Below are 21,859 nucleotides of genomic sequence, written 5' to 3' on the forward strand. Positions count from 1 at the left end.
AATCAAATAAATATTTTAAAAATAAACAAAAATAAAATTTTACATTCTAATATTATCTCTCTAATTTCAGAAAAAGAAAATCTTGCTTCCTTGAATATTATACAAAAAGAGAACCAGTCTAAGGCTGCCAGCTCCCATGCTGCTTTCCATGTCATGTGGTGCAAGGAAGACACCCAGGAGCCTGCGGGATCAGGCTCTGTCTGGCTTCCGGGACTCGGAGACCAACCCAGAACCACCTGGAGTTCCCCTGCGCCGTCTCTCTTCTATGTGGGTAGTGTGTTCCTGCAGCCTCACACCCCTGCTGAGTGGCTAATGCTGCTGTCAGTCAAGCCAGGTGTCCTAAGCCCCACCTCTCACCCTGACTGGCACCCCCACTGCTTCACTTAATAGTGGGTCACCTGCCTCAGTGTTGCTAGTCCTCCCGTGAGTACCTGAAGACAGGCTACATTTTCTCCCCTTCTGTCTTTCCAGTGCCGAGCACTGCCTGGCATTCATAGAAATATCTGCGGAATCCATGAATTTAAAAATCCCCAGGGCCACTGTGGGAAGGGGAGAGCACTGAAGGCTGGGTTCAGTGTGCACGTGGGGGTGCGGGGAGGGCGGCCCAGCTCCCCGCGTGTCACCTGATCACGGCCTCCACGGCGCAGACCAGCTCCTCGGCGCCGCACTCCCGCGTGTTGATGGGCGGTGGGGAGGTCTGATAGAGGTGCGTCTCGGCCGCGGCCCCCACTTCGCTGCTGTGATGATTCGAGTGGCACCTCTTGCAGTACCGAACAGGCCTGTTTCCGTGACGACCGCAGCACCCTGCTGAAAAGCAGGTGACAACTGCTCTTCTGACATGGGAACTGCAATTCTAGAAGGAAAAAAATAAGCAGTCAATTAACACTGGCCACTGAGGGAAATGTGGCTACGAAATGGAACACTTACGGGGCCACCAGAAGTGACAGCACATTTCTGATGTCCAAAATGCAGGTCAATCTCTAGCCAGTTACATGTTGGTCGTGGTTAGAAATAAAAGCAACAAGGGAGAGCAGCAGGAAGTTTCTAACTGCCCTGCAACTGCGCTGGGAAAGCCCTCTCTACAGTCGCCTCCACCCTGGGCGGGGGTGGGGGACATGCTTTGTGGACTTCAAGCTAATGCTTCCACAGTTCCAGCAGAAACGAGATGAAAGTGTGGTTTGGAGACAGCGCGTGGCAGCACATCAGAGTAGAGAAGGCATGATGTTAGCTCCCAGAATATCCTCTTTCAGAATAATTTCTTCCACCGCTCAAAGAACAGGTTTTCAGAGCAGGTCATCTACCTGGCCTTGACTCAAGGACAGACAGAGATCGTGTTGTGCTGAGCGGAAGGCCCCACAACAGGCCGTTCCGCTCCCACCAACACTGTCATCTCTTCATGAAGATCGATGAATATGTCAATTGACACCCCACGGACAAAAGCAAATGCATCCAGAATCAGAGAATCAGCAGCTGATATCAACCCCAGAGAGGAAGCCACAAGTGATGGACGTGAGAAGAGTGGCACAGGGTAAGACAGAGTCCAAGGCTGAGAGAGACCATTGTCAGAGCCGCTCAGAGCTCAGACGCCAGAGGGGAAGTGAGGTGGCACTGGCTAGGAGCAGCACAAGGAGCCGTTGGGAACGCCCTGAGTCCATAAAGAAAGACGTGCCCCAAGCCTCCCAGAGATGCTAGCCCCACGCACTCTATGCCTTTTTGAGCTCTCAGTCCTTCAACTGCGCTTGTAATGGTACAAACACCTCCAAGGGAATGTGGCACCCACAGCCTTTATGGACTCCGAGCTTGGTGAACCTTTGGAGACAGAAGGAAGAAGACACGCACAAAACCTACATCCCAGCGTCGACAGAGGACTGCATTGTCTATGGGAACGACTGCTTCAAAGCGAGGCTTGTTCCACTTTGACCCTGCTGACCCTGGAAACCAGTGCTGGAAAATCTCATTTGCTCACCAGGACTCAAGGCCATCAATTCATAAAAGCAAGACAGGAAGGCACAGGCCACTGTGTTTTCCAGATTCTTCAGGCTTCCACCAGATATCTTTATATTCGTGGTCTTAAGACTCTAAAATGTTCACATTCTGCTTTTTAAATTTTTATTAATAATCCTGAAAAGCAAACTGACAGGAAAATGCTGTGTCTTTCCAGCAGTTGAAGCCCTGTCTTGACACCCAAATCAGACCTGGTTTCTCTAACTGGGTTATTTTGCCCTGATTTGGGGCCTTTCTCTTTCCCGGACTCAGTCTCCTCTAGAAGTGCACGAACCCTTAGTATAGGGGGCTTCTGCTCGCCCACCAAAGCAACACCACCACACCAGCAGGGTCTGTTCTTAGGGTTTCTTTAGTCCTCCTGGTTTCAGTGTTTTATGTTCCCCACCCCCAAAAAAATATTCAGAGGTTGAAATCCAATCCTCCAAAGTCACGTTGTTAGGAGGCAGAACCTTTGGGAGGTGATGAGATCATCAGGCTGAGGGCCCTTGGAAGACAGGAGGATGTTGCAGGAAGGTGCACGGACGAGAAAGACGCCCTCGTAGACCTTGAAGCTGTCAGTGCCTTGATCTTGGACTCTGCAGCCTCCAACCCTGCGAGAAATCATGCTTGCTGTGTACAGGCCATGGGCCTGTGGCACTGTGCTATGGCTGCCTACAATTAGTCTTTGCTCCTTTGGGATGCCCTCTATTACACAAACAACAAAATGTGGCTATGGCTTAGTGGGAATAGCTATTAGTCCTGAAATTTAAGATCTGCTATTTCCTACCCTATTTTTTACTACCCCAAAAACAACCAATTGCTAGTATCATTTTCAAATTTTCTGTCCTTCTAATGTAGACTTCCTGGCTGATTATATACAAGAAAGGGAACTTCTTTTACCATAATTATCTACAGAGGAATAGTGTAATGTTTCTCTATGGCTTACATAGAATATAACAAATATAGTTAGATACACAAAGGCCACAAAACGGGAAAAATAACCCAGTTAGAGAACTCAGGTCTAATCAGGGTGTCAGAGAACACAAGGGCTTCAACTGCTGAAGAAACACACTAGATTTTAATGTCAGTTTGCTTTTCAAAATTATTAATAAAAATTTAAAAAGCAGATTGTCTTAAGACCATGAACATAAAGTTAGCTGATGGGCCAGCGCCGCGGCTCACGAGGCTAATCCTCTGCCTGTGGTGCTGGCACCCCATGTTCTAGTCCCAGTTGGGGCCCCGGATTCTGTCCCGGTTGCTCCTCTTCCAGTCCAGCTCTCTGCTGTGGCCCGGGAAGGCAGTGGAGGATGGCCCAAGTGCTTGGGCCCTGCACCCGCATGGGAGACCAGGAGGAAGCACCTGGCTCCTGGCTTCAGATTGGCGCAGCGCGCCGGCTGCAGCAGACATTTGGGGGTGAACCAACGGAAGGAAGACCTTTCTCTCTGTCTCTCTCACTATCCACTCTGCCTGTCAAAAAAAAAAAAGTAAGATGATGAAAAGCTGGAGATTTTGGGAAACAAGGTGGCCTATGCCTCCCCATCTTGCCTACAACCTTTCCCAAGGATTTAGCTATATGAATAATGTAGACACCAATTTTATCAGAAAGAAATGCAACAGGTTCATAGCTATCTTATGAAAGCAACAACAGTAATGGTTTCTAAAATGTGCACTACACACCCGGTCCAATACCAAGTCCTCCAACAAGTGCTTATTTGTATGGGGCCACTGTCACATTGCCTATCTGCATGCTCCTGTTTCGTGCTGCTGAACATACGCACGTGAATTCAAACCTGGACAAATAGTGACACGTGTTCCTGGCTCTAGTTCTGCTCTTTAGAGGCCCATCTAGAATTTTCTATCAACAGGTGGACACTGTTTCTCCTCCACTTGAATCTGAAATGGCCTTGAGACTTGCTGTTGACCAACTGAACACAGCAGATGTGATGCTGTGGGACTGCATGCTTCCATCACAACTCTTGCCTTCTTGGAACACTGCTGTGGGGTAAGCCTCACACGAGGGAGATGTTCACATGCTACAGTCCTTCTAGCTGCTCCAGACATCTGAGGCCCTAGACACGGGACTAAGGATGTCTGTGTCCAGCCATTCGTCAGCCTACCACCAGCTAACTAACTAGACTTCGCATGTGTGAGTCCAGACAAGACAGGAAGAATTTTCTAATTAACCTCAAGTGAAATTGCTCATCTACTGGCTAGTGAACAGGTAAGTGGCTATTGCAATAAGCTAGTATGTTTTGCTACAGCTTAACTTTAACAGAAACTGGCTCCAGAACCAAGGTGCTGCTATAACAAAATCTGAAAACGTGTGGCACTGGTGTTGGGGCCAGGCACCCGGTGGGATCTAGAGAAGCAGTGAAGAACGAAATGGTGGAAACCATAGCAAGGCTGGAAAAGGCAGTGAGGAAACTGTCTCTGGAAGCCAGGAAAAAAATTTCATAGGAGTATAACAACTATTCTATTTCATAGGAGTGAAACAACTGGCAAAACTGTTGCCTGCCCAAGTTTGGAAGATAGAAAAGGTATATAATAAATTTGGGAAAGTGACTAAGAAGACCTCTAGGCAGAATGTGGAAAGGGTGAATTAGTTTGTGATAAGTGCATTTGACCGGGAATGGGAGGAGAGAGAGAGAAGCTAAAGAGAGAACTATTTAATTGGAAAGCAGAAGATGGAAGAAATAAAGAGGAACCAAGAGCAAATATAAGGACAAGGTGGAAGAAGCAATCCAAACCAGATGAAGGAAATGAAGATGTACATTACCCTTGGAGAACTTTGATGACAAAGCTTTCAGTTATTATTGCTGCATAACAAATCATTCTAAAACTGAGAGAGGTAAAACAGAGCCATATTATATGCATGCAGCCTGTGAATTAGGACACAGCAGAATCACTTTTCTCTGCTTCGTGGTAGCTGGGGCCCCAACTGGGATGACTGGTGTGGAAGAGGATGACTCCAACTGCTGGGGGCTGGAGGAGCTGGTGCTGCAAATCCACTTCACACATGTGTCTGGGGCCCGACCTGGCAGAGTGAAGGATGGGCTCAGCCAGGCCCACTGGGGGACCCTCTACACTTGGCCCCTTCACATAGTTCAAGGTTCTTGTGGCATGGCAGCTGGACTCTGCAAGGAGCATCTCAAGAGCAAGTGTTTCAGGAGAGCCAGGAGGAAGGCATGTGGTCTTTCATGACCCGATCTAAGTTACACAGAGCCACCTCTGCCATCGTCTGTTGGTTAAGGCAGTCACAAATTTATCTAGATTCAAGATGAGACCCAGAATCTACCTCTCAATGGGAAGAGAATCCTAGAACTTGGGGCTGCCAGAGTCAGCCCTCTGGCCACAACTAACTCATTTCCTGCCTCATGTGAAATGCACACTCTCCCCCTCCAAAGACCCCCAAAGTTTCATTGAGGAACAAAGATGAGAGAGAGAGAGAGAGACAGAGAGAGAGAGACAGAGAGACAGAGACGAGAAAGATCTTCCATCCACTGCCAGGCTGGTTGAATCCTGACCCTTAGAATCCATTGTCATAGTAAAATGGTGCTCCCTACCACACACTTGGGAGTGGATTGTTATGGAGAATTTGGAAGAGAACTGAGTACCAGGAAGTGAAGTGTTCCTATAATAAAAATCTAAAACATGAGTCATTAGCTGTAGGCATTTGGCCTAGTGGTTAAGACATAGTTAGGACAACCATATCCCATACTGGAGTGAAGGGGTTCAAATCCCAGCTCCAGCTCCTGACTCCAGTTTCCTGCAAATGTAGACCATAGGAGGTAGCAGGTGACGGCTCAGAAATCTGGGTTCCTGCCACCCACATGGGAGACCTGGATTGAGATCTCAGGTCCCAACTTCCGACAGTTACAGACATTTGGGGAGTGAAGCAGCAGAGGGGGGCTCGCTCTCTCCCCTCTGCCTCTCTCTCACTTCCCTTGTCTCTCTTTCTCCCTCTTCCCCCTCTCTCTGCCTCTCAAGTAAATAAGCAAAATGGTTTAAAATAGGAGCCAGTGCTGTGGCATAGCAGGTAAAGCCACTGCCTGCAATACCTGTATCCAATATGGGCACTGGCTTGAGTCCCAGCTGCTCCTCTTCTGATCCAGCTCCCCGCAGATGTGCCTGGGAAGGCAGTGGAGGATGGCGCAAGTGCTTGGGCCCCTGCACTCACATGGGAGACCAGGAAGAAGCTCTTGGCTCCTGGTTTCGGCCTGGCCCAGTCCCAGCAGTTGCAGCCATTTGGGGAGTGAACCAGCAGATGGAAGACCTCTTTCTTTGTCTCTCTCCAACTCTGGCTTTCAAATAAACAAATCATTTTTTAAAATGCTTTACAATAAATGAAATAAAACATGAATCATTTGCTTTATGACCAGGCAGAGGCAGAAGCTTGAAAGGCCGTGAGAAGAAGTTTGTGGATGTTGGAACGGGCCTTTGAGGTGAGAGGAAGTGAGGACACGCCATGATTGCTGGAGACGGATGCCGGCTGTACAGGAAAGAAGGTTGCCCAGGAGGGGAGCAATGAACTTGGATCTTGCTCAGAACCTTTCAGGAGGCTGAAGGCACCACCCGGCTGCTTCCAGCTGTCCACAGGAAAGTGTGAAAGGAGACAGATAAACCAAAGAACAAATCAAACTACTGTGCTTTCACCTAGAATTTAAGGGGAAAATATTGAGCACAGGACAGTCTCCCAGCCAGCACAGGAAGAAAAAGGGAAGAAAAAGTTTCAGGGAAAACATTAAATCCAGGGCCTTATTAGGAAAACGTGGTGTACTGGAGGAAATGATGACCAAGGCTTGCACATTTATAAAGAACTGGGGCTTTAATATGGTGCTTCATAGGCCCGCTGAGACAGACAAAAAGTCTCTGAAGTCTCTTACGGGCATCCGTCACCATCCTCTCCGTGAGCAAAAAGGCTCCAAACACCTCCAAGGCATCGCCCCCGCAGCCTTCCAGAGGCCTGAATGGGTAGGAGGACATACCTCAAAGAGGTCTGGGCACTGATGTCGGTGTAACGAATCGGGTTTATATATTGATACTTAGAAGTGCACAATGTTTTGAGGGAATTGTACCAGTGTAGACTGAAAGGAAACTGCCCCAAAGATGATTTGGGGGCAAGAGCTATGGCACAGTGGGTTAAGCCACCACTCAGGACACCTGCATCCCATATTATACTGCTGACTTCAGTGCAGGCTACCCTGCTTCTGATCCAGCTGCCCGCTAATGTGGCTGGTCAAGTGGGTCCTTGTCATCCACTTGGGAGACCTGGAATGAGTTCCGGGTTCCTGGCTTCTGCCTGGCCCAGTTCCAGCTGTTGCAGGCATTTGTGTGTGTGTCTCTCTCTGGGTCACTCTACCTTTCAAATAAATACATATTTTTTTAAAAGATGCTTGGTGATAAAACTACTTAGCTGCAAACAACAGCTACTTTTTATGGAAAAGAAAAAATGGGCAGCTCCCAGAAGGGTGGAACCAAGAACCAAAGAGATCACCCTGCAGGAAACTGGACTGATTCCTATGGAACTGGGGGTGTGCACCCTGCTGCATTTCAGAATTTCTATGGACCATGCATTGTGTGCCTCCTCTTCTCTCCTTTTTCACATGAGAATGTCCATAGCAGAGAGCCTGTCCATGAATCAGCCTTGTGTTCTGTCTCTTTCAGTTTTTCACAGCAAGAGAAAGCATTCCCAAGGGACCAAATCCAAAGAGCTTCATCCACCCCTGAATCCCATTTAGATGAGAAGACCTAGACTATTTGGGAAGAATGTAAACAACTTGTAACCAGAAGCGTGTCCTCAATACCTATCTCATCAAGAAATGGGGTTTACTACCTTCACCCTGGATTTGAATAGACTGTGGCTGCTTCGACCAAAGGAGTTTGGCAGCACTGATTCTGACAAAACTCCTGAGACCAGATTGTAAAGGGACGTGAGCTTCCACCTGGCTGTCCTGGAATGTTCTCTCTTTAGAAGCTTCTTCATTCGGATGCTCTTCCTGGAACTCTGCCCCGATGCCATGAGAAAGGTCATGTTACAGAGACAGCCTCCAATAAACAGCGCTGGCTCACTGTATCTGCAAGTCACCCCAATCCAGAGCCCAAACACATGACCTAGAAACCTCTAGATAATTCTGGCCCCAGGCTATTCAAATCTTCCCAAATGAGGTCCCAAACATCAAGCGAAGACAAGTCATCTCCACTGTGCCCTGTCCAGACTCTGACCCATAGACTCTGTGAACACAATTAAATGGTGTTGTTTGATGTCTGTACATTTTGAATAATTTCTGTTGCATCTGGCTATACTGCATATGATGGTACCTGGAATATCCACCTGCTTTATCATCATGAGCCATTGATTCTAAACAATATCAGCAATAAAATACTTCTCCCCAAAATAATATTTGGTTGGTCAAAGTTCTGGACAACTGCTGCAACTCCAACTAAGTTTAAAGAAGATATTTGAAAGTCTTCAACCCATGTGGGCTCAGCACTCATTTGCATAGTAAACTTGGGAGATTTCTCTTAGACTTAGGTTCAGCTAGCACTGGATTTTCAAATGTTCACACCAGCCACTCTATTTCACTGCTTTGAATCTTAAACACAAATAAATACAGATGGTCCTTGACTTACTATGTTTTTTTAATCTACTACAGTGCAGAAATGTACCCATACAACCATTCTGTTTTTCACTTTCAGGACAGTATTCAACATTATGAGATACTCATCACATTATTACAAAGTAGGCTTTGTGTTAGAAGAGCTTGAGACTGTAGGCTAATAAAAGTGTTCCTAGCATGTGGAAGGCAGATGAGGTTAAGCTATGCTGATTGGTACGTTAGGTATATTAAATGGATTTTTAATTGATGATATTTTCAACTTGGAATGGACTCCAGGTTGAGGAACATCTATAACTCCAAATATTCTCACAGAGTGACAGAAATTAAATAAATCAAGGTCTGTCTGCTTATCATTCAATCATGATTCTATCATTGCTTATTTCAAGTCTACCATTCAAATGTAGAAATATGTAGTTCCGAAAGAGGTTTAAACAAACTGTGCCTAGAGCAAGATCAAACAATTCTGCACTAATATGAACTTAATAAAGGTTCTCCTAATTAGCTTTCATATAAAATATAGTGTTTATTAAAGGATAAGAAATAAAAACACTGGGCTGGCATTGTGGCATAGCAGGTAAAGCTGCCTCCTGAGATGTCAGCCACCCATATGCCAGCTGCTCCACTTCTGATCCAGCTCATTGCTAATGCACTTCAGAAAACAGCAGAAGATGGACCAAGTGCTTGGGCTCCTGAACCCACTTGGGAGATCAGGAAGAATCTCCTATCTCCTAGCTTTGGCTTGGCCTAGCCCTAGCCATTGCAGCCATTTGGGGACTGAACCAGAGGATGGAAAATTCTCTCTCTCTCTCTCTCTCTCTCTCTCTCTCTCCCCCCTTCCAATCCCTCCCACCTTTCCTCCCTCCCTGTCTTTGTAGAACTCTTTCAAATAAATAAATAAATCTTTAAAAAAAATTAAAATGTGCTAAGTTGAGGCTTATTAGTAAAAATAACTTTGTCAAATGAAGCAGAAAAGTATTTAAAAACAAACTACTTAGGGCTGGCACCATGGCATAGTGGGTAAAGCCAATGTCTGCAGTGCTGGCATCCCACATGGGTGCCAGTTCAAGTCCTGGCTGCTCTTCTTCCAATCCAGCTCTCTGCTATGGCCTGGGAAAGCAGAAGAAGATGACCTAAACCCTTGGGCCCATGCACCTGTGTGGAAGACCCAGAAGAAGCTCCTGGCTCCTGGCTTCAGATCGGCACAGCTCCGGCCATGGCAGCCATCTGGGGAGTGAACCAGTGGATGGAAGACCTCTCTGTCTCTCTCTCTCTCTGTCTCTCTCTCTGTCTCTCTCTCTCTGCCTCTCTGTAACTCTGCCTTTCAAACAAATAAATAAATCTTTTTTAAAAAAGCTACTCTGGGTCTCAAATATGTTAGGAAACACTTGAATGCCACTAAAGCCAGGACATGCGGATTTAGGAAATAAAATGGCTTCACATCCCAGCTGCTCAAGCTTTGAAAAAGTTCTCAAAGTAAGAATGGCCTCAGAATAAGGATGAGCTCAAGAGCATGCTGCATGCTGTAAGATCCCTTGGTGAGACTTCAGAAAGACACAGGGCAGTGCCTCTCTGCTGAGCCTCTCAGCTGGAACAGTGCTTCTCATGCTTTTAGAGCAGACATAGCAGTGACTGTCTCAAAAATGACAGATATGACTGGGAACACAGAGCCCCAAACAAGACTCACCAGGAACCCACGGAGTTTTTAGGAAAGTCATACCCGGCACTGCCAACGGAAAGCAAAGCGAAGAGACACCACTCAGAATGAAAAGTTCTGTGGGACCCTCAACTTCTGCGTGGAGGACACAGACTGGGAGAGTCACTCGGCTGCAACATGGGCCATTTCTTAGTGAAGATGAAGATAGCTTAAAGTGCAGAGCCAAGAGCCCAGAAGACAAGAATGAATTAGGGAGCTGGAGCAACACCAGATCTCACTGAAAACACGCTTGCTGGAGACAGAGGAACTGTTGGCGTGTTCACGGCTGCAGCTGCCTATGGACCAGTGGCTGTCCTCTGCTTCCTCTTCCTCTTTTTGAGCACAGCTTTCTTGCTGTTACCCTGTCCCTGTTTCAGCACTGCGTCTATGTATGTAGAGAGCAGGTAACTCTCCCTGTTACTTCCCTAAGCTAACAGACTTAATAACCAAAGAGTCCCATCAGTGACCATACTGGATTCAAATCATGAGACACTGAACTTTAAGTCTGAAGCCAAAAATCAATAACATTGGGCGGATTTATAAGGTGCTGAACATATTTTGCATATGATAAGAATATAAATAACTTGGGCCCGTGTTGTGGCTTAGAGGGTTGGGCTGCTGCCTGCAATGCTGGCATCCCACATGGGTGCCCATTCAAGTCCCAGCTGTTCCACTTCTGTTCCAGCTCCCTGCTAATGCACCTGGGAAAGCAACAGAGGATGGTCCAAGTGCTTGGGCTCCTGCACCTATGTGGGAGACCTGGATGAAGCTCCTGGCTCCTGGCTGTGGCCTGGTCCAGGCCTGACCGTTGTGGACATCTGAGGAATGAACCAGTGGATGGCATCTCTCACTCCCTCTCTCCCTCTCTGTCTCTGTCTCTCTCTCTCTCTCTCTCTCTCTCTCTCTGTAACTATGCCTTTCAAATAAGTAAAATAATTTTTTTTAAAAAATATATAAATAATTATGTCTGGGGGCATATTGTGCTAGACTAAATGTAACTACAAAGTTCTTGCCACTCCTTGTATAATCCGAAGGATCCCATTTCCCCCTCTTTGAATCCGGGTTGACTTTGGGACTTCTTTAACCAATGCAATGCCACAGAAATGTCACTGTGTGGCTTCTGAGCCTCTGTTTCCAGGAATCTTGCGATTTCCTCTCCCACCATGCCAACCACTGCTGCTTGTGAACTTGAACTTGCTGCCTCGTGAAGAAGTCCAGCCCAGCCTCCAGGATGAGACACTTCTGGAAAGAGGGAGGCCCAGACATCCCAGTCATCCCAACAATTTCAAGGAAACGAGGCCAGCCAGAGCCAGCCAATCCCCAGCCTGATTACCCACTGACTGTCATATATGAGTGAGCCTAGAGGGGCTTATCAGAGTAACTGGTCATTGTTAGTCACTACAGTTTAGGACAGTTTGCTATGCAGCAATAAGGGAGACAGCCCTCCAAATGTACCTACTCATGATTAATCTGCCGAAAAGCTTAAAGGAGTCCACATAGTTAGGAGGAAACAGAGCTCCCCAGAATCCAAGCATCTCAACCAACTAGTCAAAGCTTTTTATACAATACCCCAGTACCTTTCTTTATGTTCCAACTGCTAAAACAGTAAGAGCTGATGTAAGTGGCTTAGAGAAACTGTTATGAAGTATGGGTAAGGGAAATTTTAGAGGAGGAACCTTTAGCTGGATACATTGTTGAACATCATTGAATGTTTACCATAAAGAGTCATGCTATATGACACATATAAATTGGACTATTTGCATTCTTCTTCAAAACAATAAATATTTCCAGCACACAAATAAATCCTTTACTAAAACTAAGTCCTATGACTTGCATTATCATTCAACGCTTTTTTAAATTAGACACCTGTCCCAGAATTACACATATGCTTTTATTTCAAATTACTTAACAAAAACACTGTGCACAGGATGGGTGAGCAAAAGCAGAGATGGAAATAGAGACTATCTGGACATAGCAACCTTGCATGCTAAATTATGTCCTTTCCCGCTTCACAAATACGGTGACATGTACACACTGGGAAACCAGGGTGCAGAAATGAGGCAGATGTCAACGAGTGGATTTACACACAAACACAGCAAATCATGCCCCACCACACAGATGGCCAGCTCTTACCTTTTTCTGACATATAGCCGATATTTCAGCTGTAAGGGGAAGGTACATAAAATATCAACAGAGAAAGAGAGCCCGTTTTAAATTAGGGCATCCAGGAAGGAGAATACAAAAGCAATCTTAGTAGCACAACCTCAAGACTTGGTCAAAACAGCTTTTGACTTGTCTCATAAATTGCCATCTATTTTTGTTGGCTTCTGTTTCCTCCAGAAAGCATGAAATACATCTTTTTTTCATCTGGGCGTCACTGTGGTTTACGTTTAATGGGGTTAAAAACACCGGCACGCTGCATCTACATCACCTATTCTCAAAAGTAATTCAACCTTCTCACCCATGCCTTAGAAATCAGATTATGCTGAAGCTAAACAATTTTAATCTGATCTCCCCATTTTACAGATGGAAAAATTGAGGGCCAGTGTGGTTGGATGAGCTCCTCATAGACCACACAGGTTATCACTGGTAGAGCAAACAGAGAGCTACAGTCCTGAGAGTCACCATTTGCTGCCTTTCCCACTGTTCTGTGACACTGGGTTGACAGGATATATCCAGAGCATGGTCTGATTTACCAGATCAACACTAAAGAAAAATCTGACTAACTTGGACTATGCAAACCAGAACCATCAATTTATTTATGTCTTAACTGGTGGGATTCACTGTTAAATAAAAGCAGTTTTCAAGCCTACAGGTAGACCAGTTGGAGCAAGGCTGTCGTACTACCACCTACAGGTGGAGTTGACTCTAATGAATAGATAAGAATTCTTTCTACTGGGCACATCAATTATTTCTATAAAAATTGATGCTTGAGAATACTTGAAAATAATTTTTCTAAGAATCTAGTAATGTTCCCCTGAAATAGTTAATTGTGCAAAAAAATGGACTGACATTTTATTAATAGAATAAAGAATATGGAATACATTGTACCATCTGTGTGAAAGACCAAAAGTAAAGCTGTCCCAAATCCTTCTAGAAAGTATGAATCAGTAGTACCAAGTTAATGAAATTTACAACTCAGTTTTAAAAACTGGCTTTGTACAATTAATGGTTACTTAACAGTTTTGTGTTCTAGAGTTTTTCTTCAAAAACCTGAACTCAGTGTCACATTCACAGGTGAGTAATGAAAAGTTATTATCAATTTTCTTCCAAAGATGATTAGCACCTGAAGATGATGACCAGAATTCAACAATATATCTGATATTTAAAATGCATTTTAGATAGTGACTATGAGATTTACCACAGAGCACTGGCAGTTCAATGACAAAGTGGCCTAATTTAAAGAAAAAAGTTATCTTTACCCATACAAATATTTCCAAATGTTCTTATATAAACTTGCAAAATGCCCATGTGAAGGACATAGAGGCTGATGCTATTGCTCCATTTCACAGCCTACCAGCACTCACTAAATTAACATCTCGGTTAAGGTTGGGATGACCTCAAAGTTATACATACTACAAAGAAATTATGTACTTTTCATAAAACAAAAGGCTCAACTTAAAAATATTCACACAGTTTAATTAATACAAGATTCTTGCATTTCCTTCCAAATGGACTTTTCAGGTGAATCTTTCTCTTCATCTGAGTCAAAGTTTCCCCTCTGTCCCCGCTGTGGATTCAGTACACCTGCAGCTTTTTTTCGCCTTTCAACTCTCCCTGCTTCCCTGAGTACTTTTCCTTGTCATTCAGGCTCCTTCCAGTTAGGTGTTTGGAATACCCACTTCTCCTGTGTGCACAGGGAGGCTGTTTGGGCCCACCAACTTTTAGGGGTGGCTTCTAGAACTCTAACAAACATACGAATCATCACAGATCTTGTCCCCCCATTCAGATGGGTTACTTTTAATTTAACCCCACTTTACTGATGCGAAGACTGACTCTCAGAGCAATTTAATTATTTTCTCCCAAAATCCAGAGCCACAATAATGTTGGCAGGGATAGGCCCTTCATCCAGTTCTCTTCCTGCTGACGCTGACGCCCCTCATTCCGTGTCTGATCTGGCCAGGCACATAACATCGGCAACATCCGTGACGTGTACAGAAAATCCCTTCCCACGTAATTCAGCCGAGCTTCAGTCAGCTGGAATTCTAATTGCAATATCTAACCTTAGCTTTGAGAGAGTTCATCTTCTTCCCTCATTAGTGCATGCGTGTATCACACACAAGACATTGATATAATGCTTCATATCAATGAAGAGTCGGGGAATATAATGCTTTGATTACCGTCTTTGTAAAATAAAGTAGTACAAAAGGAGATGAATTAACCATGTCATTAGTCATGATTACTCATTATTCAGCGTTTCTGAAGTAAACCGTACCTTGTGGCAGAAGAACATCAATCAACCACTCGCTGTGGTCCCTACAAAGAAAAACAAAACTCGTTTTTGAGCTACACTGAAATGTAATCCTTCCACATGAATGTTTGTAAGTCCCACACTGTTGCTGAAAGGCTTTCAAGAGAAAGGACGTATAATTAAGAGCACAATCACAATAAGCTTTTAAAATGTGTAATGCATTCCAGCTAAATTATAAATTATAGGCACTTCATCACATTCAGTTATCTTTAAATGATACTTTCCAGATGCTAACTATGCCAACCAAAATACTGCGTGATCTGTACAAAGCTGAGCGTGACTGTGAAAGTAGCAGGCAAAGAGAACCCAGTTGAGTTGCATGTCATGTTTGGAAACCACAGTTTTCCTTTACATCTACTTTTCTTTGTGGGGTTTCTAATGGGGTTGTTTTAAAATTGGAGCTGCTTTACTAAGTGAAGTCGTTTTCTCTTGTCACACGGAGAGAAATACTGCAGAGCCAAAGATTTCAAAACTGAAATCTTCCAAATAAAAGTTTGCTATTCTTTAAATATCAGACACATTAATCTGTAAAGTTAAATATCAGACACGTTAATCTTTAAAAAAAAAACAAAGACTAGGGGGAAACTTGGGCAATGCAACCAATTTACGTCCAGGTGATTCCCTCACCCTCTCACTGTTGCCCTACTTCCTTTCTTTCAGGGACCTGATACCTACCCTGCGATCCTCTCGCTGCACTCTTCACAGAGATATAACGGAGGTGGTTTATCACCCAAAGCTACCGACAGGGAAGGATCTATACACATCTGAAACACATAAAAACACAGAATGAACCCTCTTGCCCTCAGCGATCACACTCCCTTACCATAAACACAAATACATAAGTGGCAATCCACAGTCAGAAGCAAAGTGGAATAAAGATTTTCGGCAGAACTCATTCAACGTATAACTGTTCTTCCTGCACTGGCTGACAAGTCCACTGTCGTTTCGTTTTTCATTTCTCCTGTTATTTACAATTTAAGTAGCAGCTGGTGTCAAGAAATCTACCCTCATTTCACAAAGACAAAACATCATGTTGGCTTAAGCATTTGGCCTAGCAGTTAGATTGGAATGTCCCTGTCTCATATCGCAGTGCCTGGGTTCAAGTCTCAGCTCTGCTTCCAGTTCTAGCTTCCTGCTCATGAGCATCCTGGCAGGCAACAGTGATGGCTCAAGTAGTTGGGTCCCTGCCACTCACGTAAGAGAGACTTAGATTCAGCTCCCGACCCCTGCTTCAGCCTGGCCAAGCCCTAACCATTGCAGGCATTTGAGGGGTGAACCAGTAGATGGGAGATCCTCTCTCACTCCCTCTCACTCCCTCTCTCTCTCTCTTCCCCCCACCCCCCGCCTTTCAAATAAATAAAATTTTTTAAAAGAGAGAAAAAAAAAATCATTTTGTTCAGTGGCTACTCAATTTGCTATATGGATAATTTAGGAAAAGGAAAATATATCATTGAGATCTCAAATCCCTACCTGATAACAAAATGCTAGTCTAAGACACATAAAAGCTGGCATTAACTCTAACATGGAGGATTTTGCTTCTCCTGCTCTGCTCTCAGCTCTTTGAATCAATCATCCAATGTTTCATCCTCATGTGTTTTTTATTTCTACATGTGACCTGTAATTTGTTGACCCCTGCTGTTCCTTGTTGTTTATGGCTGTTTTCAATAGTCTAAGCCACAGAGATGAAAAGTGTTAATTTCACAGCTGATCATCAGGATCTTTCAAATAAATCAAGTGAAGAAAACACCCACATGACGAGTTTCATTCTGGGCTTTGCATCAGTTTAAATTTCTATGATTTATCAAAGTCATTCTGGATTCTGTTCCTGTCACTCAAAAAAAAAAAAAAAAAAAACCAATCAACCCATGCTGCAAGAGATTATTCCAACACACACCTAAAACTTCTACACAAACTTCTGGGACTTCAACCTCTCTGCTGGTTTCACCAATGTGAAAGGGGGAAATGACCCAAACTTACAACCCAAACAGCCTGTAATTCAAAGTTAAAACCAGAAGGAGTTTCAATGATTGGGGAAACGAGAGAGAATTGCTACAATTTTAAAAATTATACCACCAAATTTATAGATTACAGATTGTCTGATGCTGAGGGCCCTGCAGGCCTTATGTACCTTTCTTGGTTCCTCGCAGTGAATAACTACTTTCTGATGTGCTAAATCAGGGATTGACAAACTTTTTCCTGTGAGTGTCCAGAGAGCAGACAGTTTGGGCTTGTAGGGCATACCGTCTGCGGGTATAGCATGAACACTGCCATAGATAATACATAAGCAGACGAGCGTAGCTGGGTTCCAGTAAAACTTTATTCACCAAAACAAGCAGCAGGCTAGACTTGGCTGTGGGCCTCTGTTTGCCAACCCCAGTCTTCTTAGGTAATGATCAGGACTCCAAAGTATTTCGTAAAGTGAATTTCAAATTGAACTAAGCAACACCAAAAGAAGAGTATGATATCATAAACTATAAGCTCCAATGTAGTTACCCCTTTAATCCTATTGCAACTCAAGGCTCTTGCTCCAAAACCACTTCTTTTGCAGCCTATTGCAACAAAAGCCTCATAACTTTCGTATTTGGCAAGTCATAAGTGCCTAGTGGTATAGTGCACTGCTACAAAAATATCAGATTTCTGCTGATGACTGACTCATTTTCCCTGAGTGTTTCCCAAGTACATGATACAGACCTCCTTCTAAGGGATCATTGTTTACTCTCTCTTCTTTACCTATCTCTTTATTATCTTTATGTCTATCTCTACCTCTGTCAGGTAAAGATATTTCTTCACTGACCTCAAAAGGAAAATGTCCTAGGATGTGAGAACTATAAAGAGCCATTGGGGATGAGCTAGCTGACCAGAGATCTGCTCCATGACTTTGCTGATGTGACCCACTAGATTTGTAGCTGTTGAGTTAGTCCTAGTCTACTCTAAAGAGATCAGTTTACATCCATGATCATATTAACGTGCTTATTTCTGGGTTTACATTAAAACTGTTTATTTTTCTGTTTATAAATACAATCTATGAGGGTACTTCCAAGAGCTCATAGAGAGATTAGAATTAACAGACGAGTTTATTTTGTTGCAAAAAAAAAAAAAATCATGAGTAGTTCTTTCAGTATAAGTATTTTTTCATAAACTTTTTTGAAGATCCCTCTATGTCCAATGTAGAGGCTTAGGAGAATGGAAAAAAGTAATTTAAAAAGCTTACTAACCCTCCATCTCAATGCCATCCTGGGAATATTCTGATGAGTATTACTGGTTATTTTTTACTGTGTGTATAAATGTGAATATACATATATGGGATTTTTCAATTAAGTTTGTGTCCTATACAATTCCATAAATTTCCTTTTCCTTTAATGTTACTTAGTAAGTATCTGCATGTCTGATATCAGATGGTGATGGTGTAGGCCTGATAGTACTCATTTTGTAAAGAAAAACAACATTGAGCCAGACCTGTTGTAGTGTCAACACAGCCCCACTGCAGGAAGCATTAACAAGAGTGTGCCTTTGGAGCAGCCGTTGTTCAGTGGGTTAAGCCATCACTCAAGATGCCTGTATCCCATATCAGGCTGCCTGGGATAGAGTCCACCTCTGCTTCCAATCCAGATGCCTGCTAATGCATCTAGGAGTGCAACGAGGAGGCAATGGCACTTGGGTTCCTGCCATCCACACGGAAGACTCAGATGGAGTTCGTGGCTCCTGGCTTCAGCTTGACCCAGCTGTGGCTATTGTGAGCATTTGGGGAGCAAACTAGCAGATGGAAGTTTCCCTCTCTCTCTCTCTCTCTCTCTCTGTGTGTGTGTGGGGGGGGGGGCGCGTGTGGATGTGCGTGCACATGCACATGTGTGTATCTCTGTTTCTGTCCCCCCCTTCTGTCACTCTTCCTTTCAAAGAAATAAACATTTTTTAATCATTAAAGAATGGTGTCATTCTAGAAAGTGTAGAGTGAAAATAAAAAGGGAAGCTCTTTAGGTAAGCCAGAGCTCGGAAAGTGAAGTTTGAGGAGCAATAACAATGTCTTGGGACTGAACAGAGGCTGTGGTTATGAATACTGTGAATGTACCAAATGCCGACTGAATTGTTAGCTTGAAAGTGGTTCATTTTATGTTATATTTATTTTTTAAATGACAGAAAATAAGATGGTTTGGTCTATCCTGGAGGACTGCCTATTAGGGGAAAAGTGAGGACAACCCACAGGAGTGGTTAGCGCTGTTTGCTAGGAAGGATGGGGACAATCTAATTCATGATGATTTCTGTGAGGGGGAAGCCGGAACATGTGACTAACCAAGATGTCAGGGACTCCTGAGAATGCAGCCTGACATAAAATCAAGGGAAAACTAACTGGAGAAGTCAAGCAAGAAGAACCCCCGACCTCTTGATGTCTGGGTGAATAAGGGGAAGGAAGGACACAAAGGAAGAGGGAACACTGAAACCCTTCTCGGTGTGAAGACTCAAGCAGAACTCCAGGAATAACACATGAACTCACATGTGCTTAGCTCCGAATATCCTCACATCCAAGAAAGGTACCTTTTGACCCCCAAATGCCTACTGCAGTAGTCTCCAGAGTAGAACAGAAGAGGCCTATACTTGCACTGAAGGCACCCTCATCTGATCTTTCTCAACACAATGCATTCAATTTTCCTTCATCAAAAGCAGATATTAAATATAATCATACAAAGATGCTCTTTATTAATACGACAGAGTTAGATGAAAATGTACTCCTCTGCCACTTTTGTTGTATGAAACATGTTTTTGTTTCCTTTTTATATTTGTAAGATCTAATTTTACACTGTTTCTATAAAGTGAAAGTATTTGTTTTCCATGATTCGGTAATCTGCACAGTCTGTGCAGAACAGAAGAATCACTTCTCAGCCTTTGGGCTAAGATCAAGTGTAAAACAGAAGAAGCAAACTCCATGACAGTGGGTTCTCTAATTAATTCAGCCAACTCCCACACTTTAAAATACAAAAATCAGCTTTTGCAATCCAGACACGTCTATACAGCCAAGTATGGTCTATCTAACAAATACACCATAAGCAATTTTGTTAAAAGATGTGATTATTTTTCTTAACACTCAACTTCCAAGCTTCAGGGTCATCTGAGGACATAGCCAAGTTGACAGAGAGGAAAGCAAATGAGGCTGAGAGCCAAGATGCCCGTTCTCTCTCCAGTTCTGCCACTAACTGTGATGTTAGGAAAATGAATTTACCTCTCTAAACCACTGTGTCTTTACCTCTACTGTAACTTTCCTCACATATGCTGTCCAACTGCTCAATCATTTCAACTCTATCACATGTGTGATTTGAGTTGACTGAATTTTATAAAAAATGTTGCCCTATAACTCTTGAATTTGCATAGTCACACACTTGGCATTCTTATTTTCTAGCATATAAATGAAAACAGGGGAGAAATATATTTCCTTGCATTTACTGGCTCAGATAGAAGCCACTTAAGGACTATATAAGAGTTTCAGCAGGATTCCTTGGATAATTAGCTTAGTGCTACACAGCACTTGGCAATGAACTCTTACCCAAAACCTACAGACAGAATAGTGATTCACTGTTCTGCCTTGACACAATCTGCCCAAGTACTGTCAGACTGAACGCGGAGGTCCTTGGGATGACAGCAGAATACAGGCTTCAGTTTTAGGAAGCAACCCTACTCCATTCATTCAGCAATTTGCTGCTAATTATTTGACCACTAACAAAGCAACAAGGAGCTTGGTCTAATAACACAGTACCTTCACAGCTGGTTTGTTAATTGCATTGTGGCATTCAATGTGCTGGCAGTGGATGGGATTCCAAGCTGCAAAGCAAAGCAAAGCTGGTGAATATTTCTCATTGAAAACATTCATGCTCCCAGTACAAACACAGTAGATACTTCACTAGGTTTCTTTTTTTCCTAAATAGCTAACCAGAAGTCTTCCTATCATAATGTTTTTTTTACAAGTTTATGATAAATTTAAAAATTGAGCAAACATATTACAACTCTATCCATTTTCCCATGGAGAGGGACAAGCCATTGTAAGATGACATACGCAATATAAAATGGCATACAAACAATAGTATGACATTATTAAGTGCTCAAAGGTTTCTACAACTGTGGTTTCACTTTCTCCCCCCAACAATTCTGGGGTGAGGAATTGGTACAGAAGACTACTCATCTAATTTCACATAACAGTAAGTTAAAGTTTAAAAGGTTAAATAGTTCGGTATGGTCACAGAGTTAGTAAGTGACAGGCTGGGACCAGAAGCTATAACTCTTGGTGTCAGCACTGTGCTTTTCACTGTAATATACTATGTTAAATATCATTATTTTTGGCACCAGGAAGCATTTCAAGTTCATAACAACTGAAACTAATGGGAATGAGTCCTCCAACATTCCATTCCCCACCCCATCCTATCACATGTGAAGACAAGAAAGACGCGACCTTTTGCCCAGATGAAGCATGTTCTCTCACACATGTGACACACACACTGAATCTCTGCTGGTCTGCTATCACCTGTACCCAACACCTTAATTCAGCAAACACACAGAATGAGGGAAAGGACCAAGTGACCCAGAATATGTCAGTGAAAATAACAACCAGTAATTAGCATCATCTAGATGAATCTATAGACTGGAGCACTTAGCTAACAATATCCCATCATTAAAAAACAGAAAAAGAAACAGGACTAGGTTTATATGCTTGAAAGTAGGACAACTAATCTTGTAGGACAATGATTGGACTAATATACAAGAATTCGCAGATGAGAGGACACTTCTCCTTAGTTAATATTCAATCATAAATCAAATAGATTTATTATTAATGATACAGATCTAATTTATGCTTCAACTATATTAAAAATGTTCTATTCAATCTTCCCTCCTATTGTTAGATGCTGTATAAGACTCTGTGTCTCATCTGGAATTCAGGGAAATATGGTTCACAGAGCCCCTGACTATTAAAAGTGTAAAATAACGGGCAAGGTTTTGGTGCAGTGGTTAAGATGCCTCTTGGGGTGCCTGCATCCCATATCAGAGTGCCTGGCTCAAGACCTGGGGTCCTCTGTTTCTGACCTAGCTTCCTGATAATGTGCATCTTGGAAGGAA

At 43.4% G+C, this 21,859-nt stretch overlaps 1 protein-coding gene across 2 annotated transcripts in view; it reads right to left on the bottom strand.

Moving 5' to 3' along the window:
* The window catches only part of UNC79 (unc-79 homolog, NALCN channel complex subunit), a 230,655-nt gene that overhangs the window by 158,172 nt on the left and 50,624 nt on the right, over positions 1-21,859 (bottom strand). For both annotated transcript variants that reach the window (XM_062181218.1, XM_062181217.1), the window contains exons 7-11: positions 20,508-20,572; positions 15,440-15,528; positions 14,729-14,769; positions 12,427-12,455; positions 624-853 (exon numbers count right to left, since the gene is read on the bottom strand). In XM_062181218.1, coding sequence (XP_062037202.1) covers positions 624-853; positions 12,427-12,455; positions 14,729-14,769; positions 15,440-15,528; positions 20,508-20,572 — 454 coding nt within the window. The remainder of the gene's footprint in view (positions 1-623; positions 854-12,426; positions 12,456-14,728; positions 14,770-15,439; positions 15,529-20,507; positions 20,573-21,859) is intronic.

Source organism: Lepus europaeus, chromosome 22 (genome assembly GCF_033115175.1).
Source record: "Lepus europaeus isolate LE1 chromosome 22, mLepTim1.pri, whole genome shotgun sequence".
Taxonomy (NCBI): Eukaryota; Metazoa; Chordata; class Mammalia; order Lagomorpha; family Leporidae; genus Lepus; species Lepus europaeus.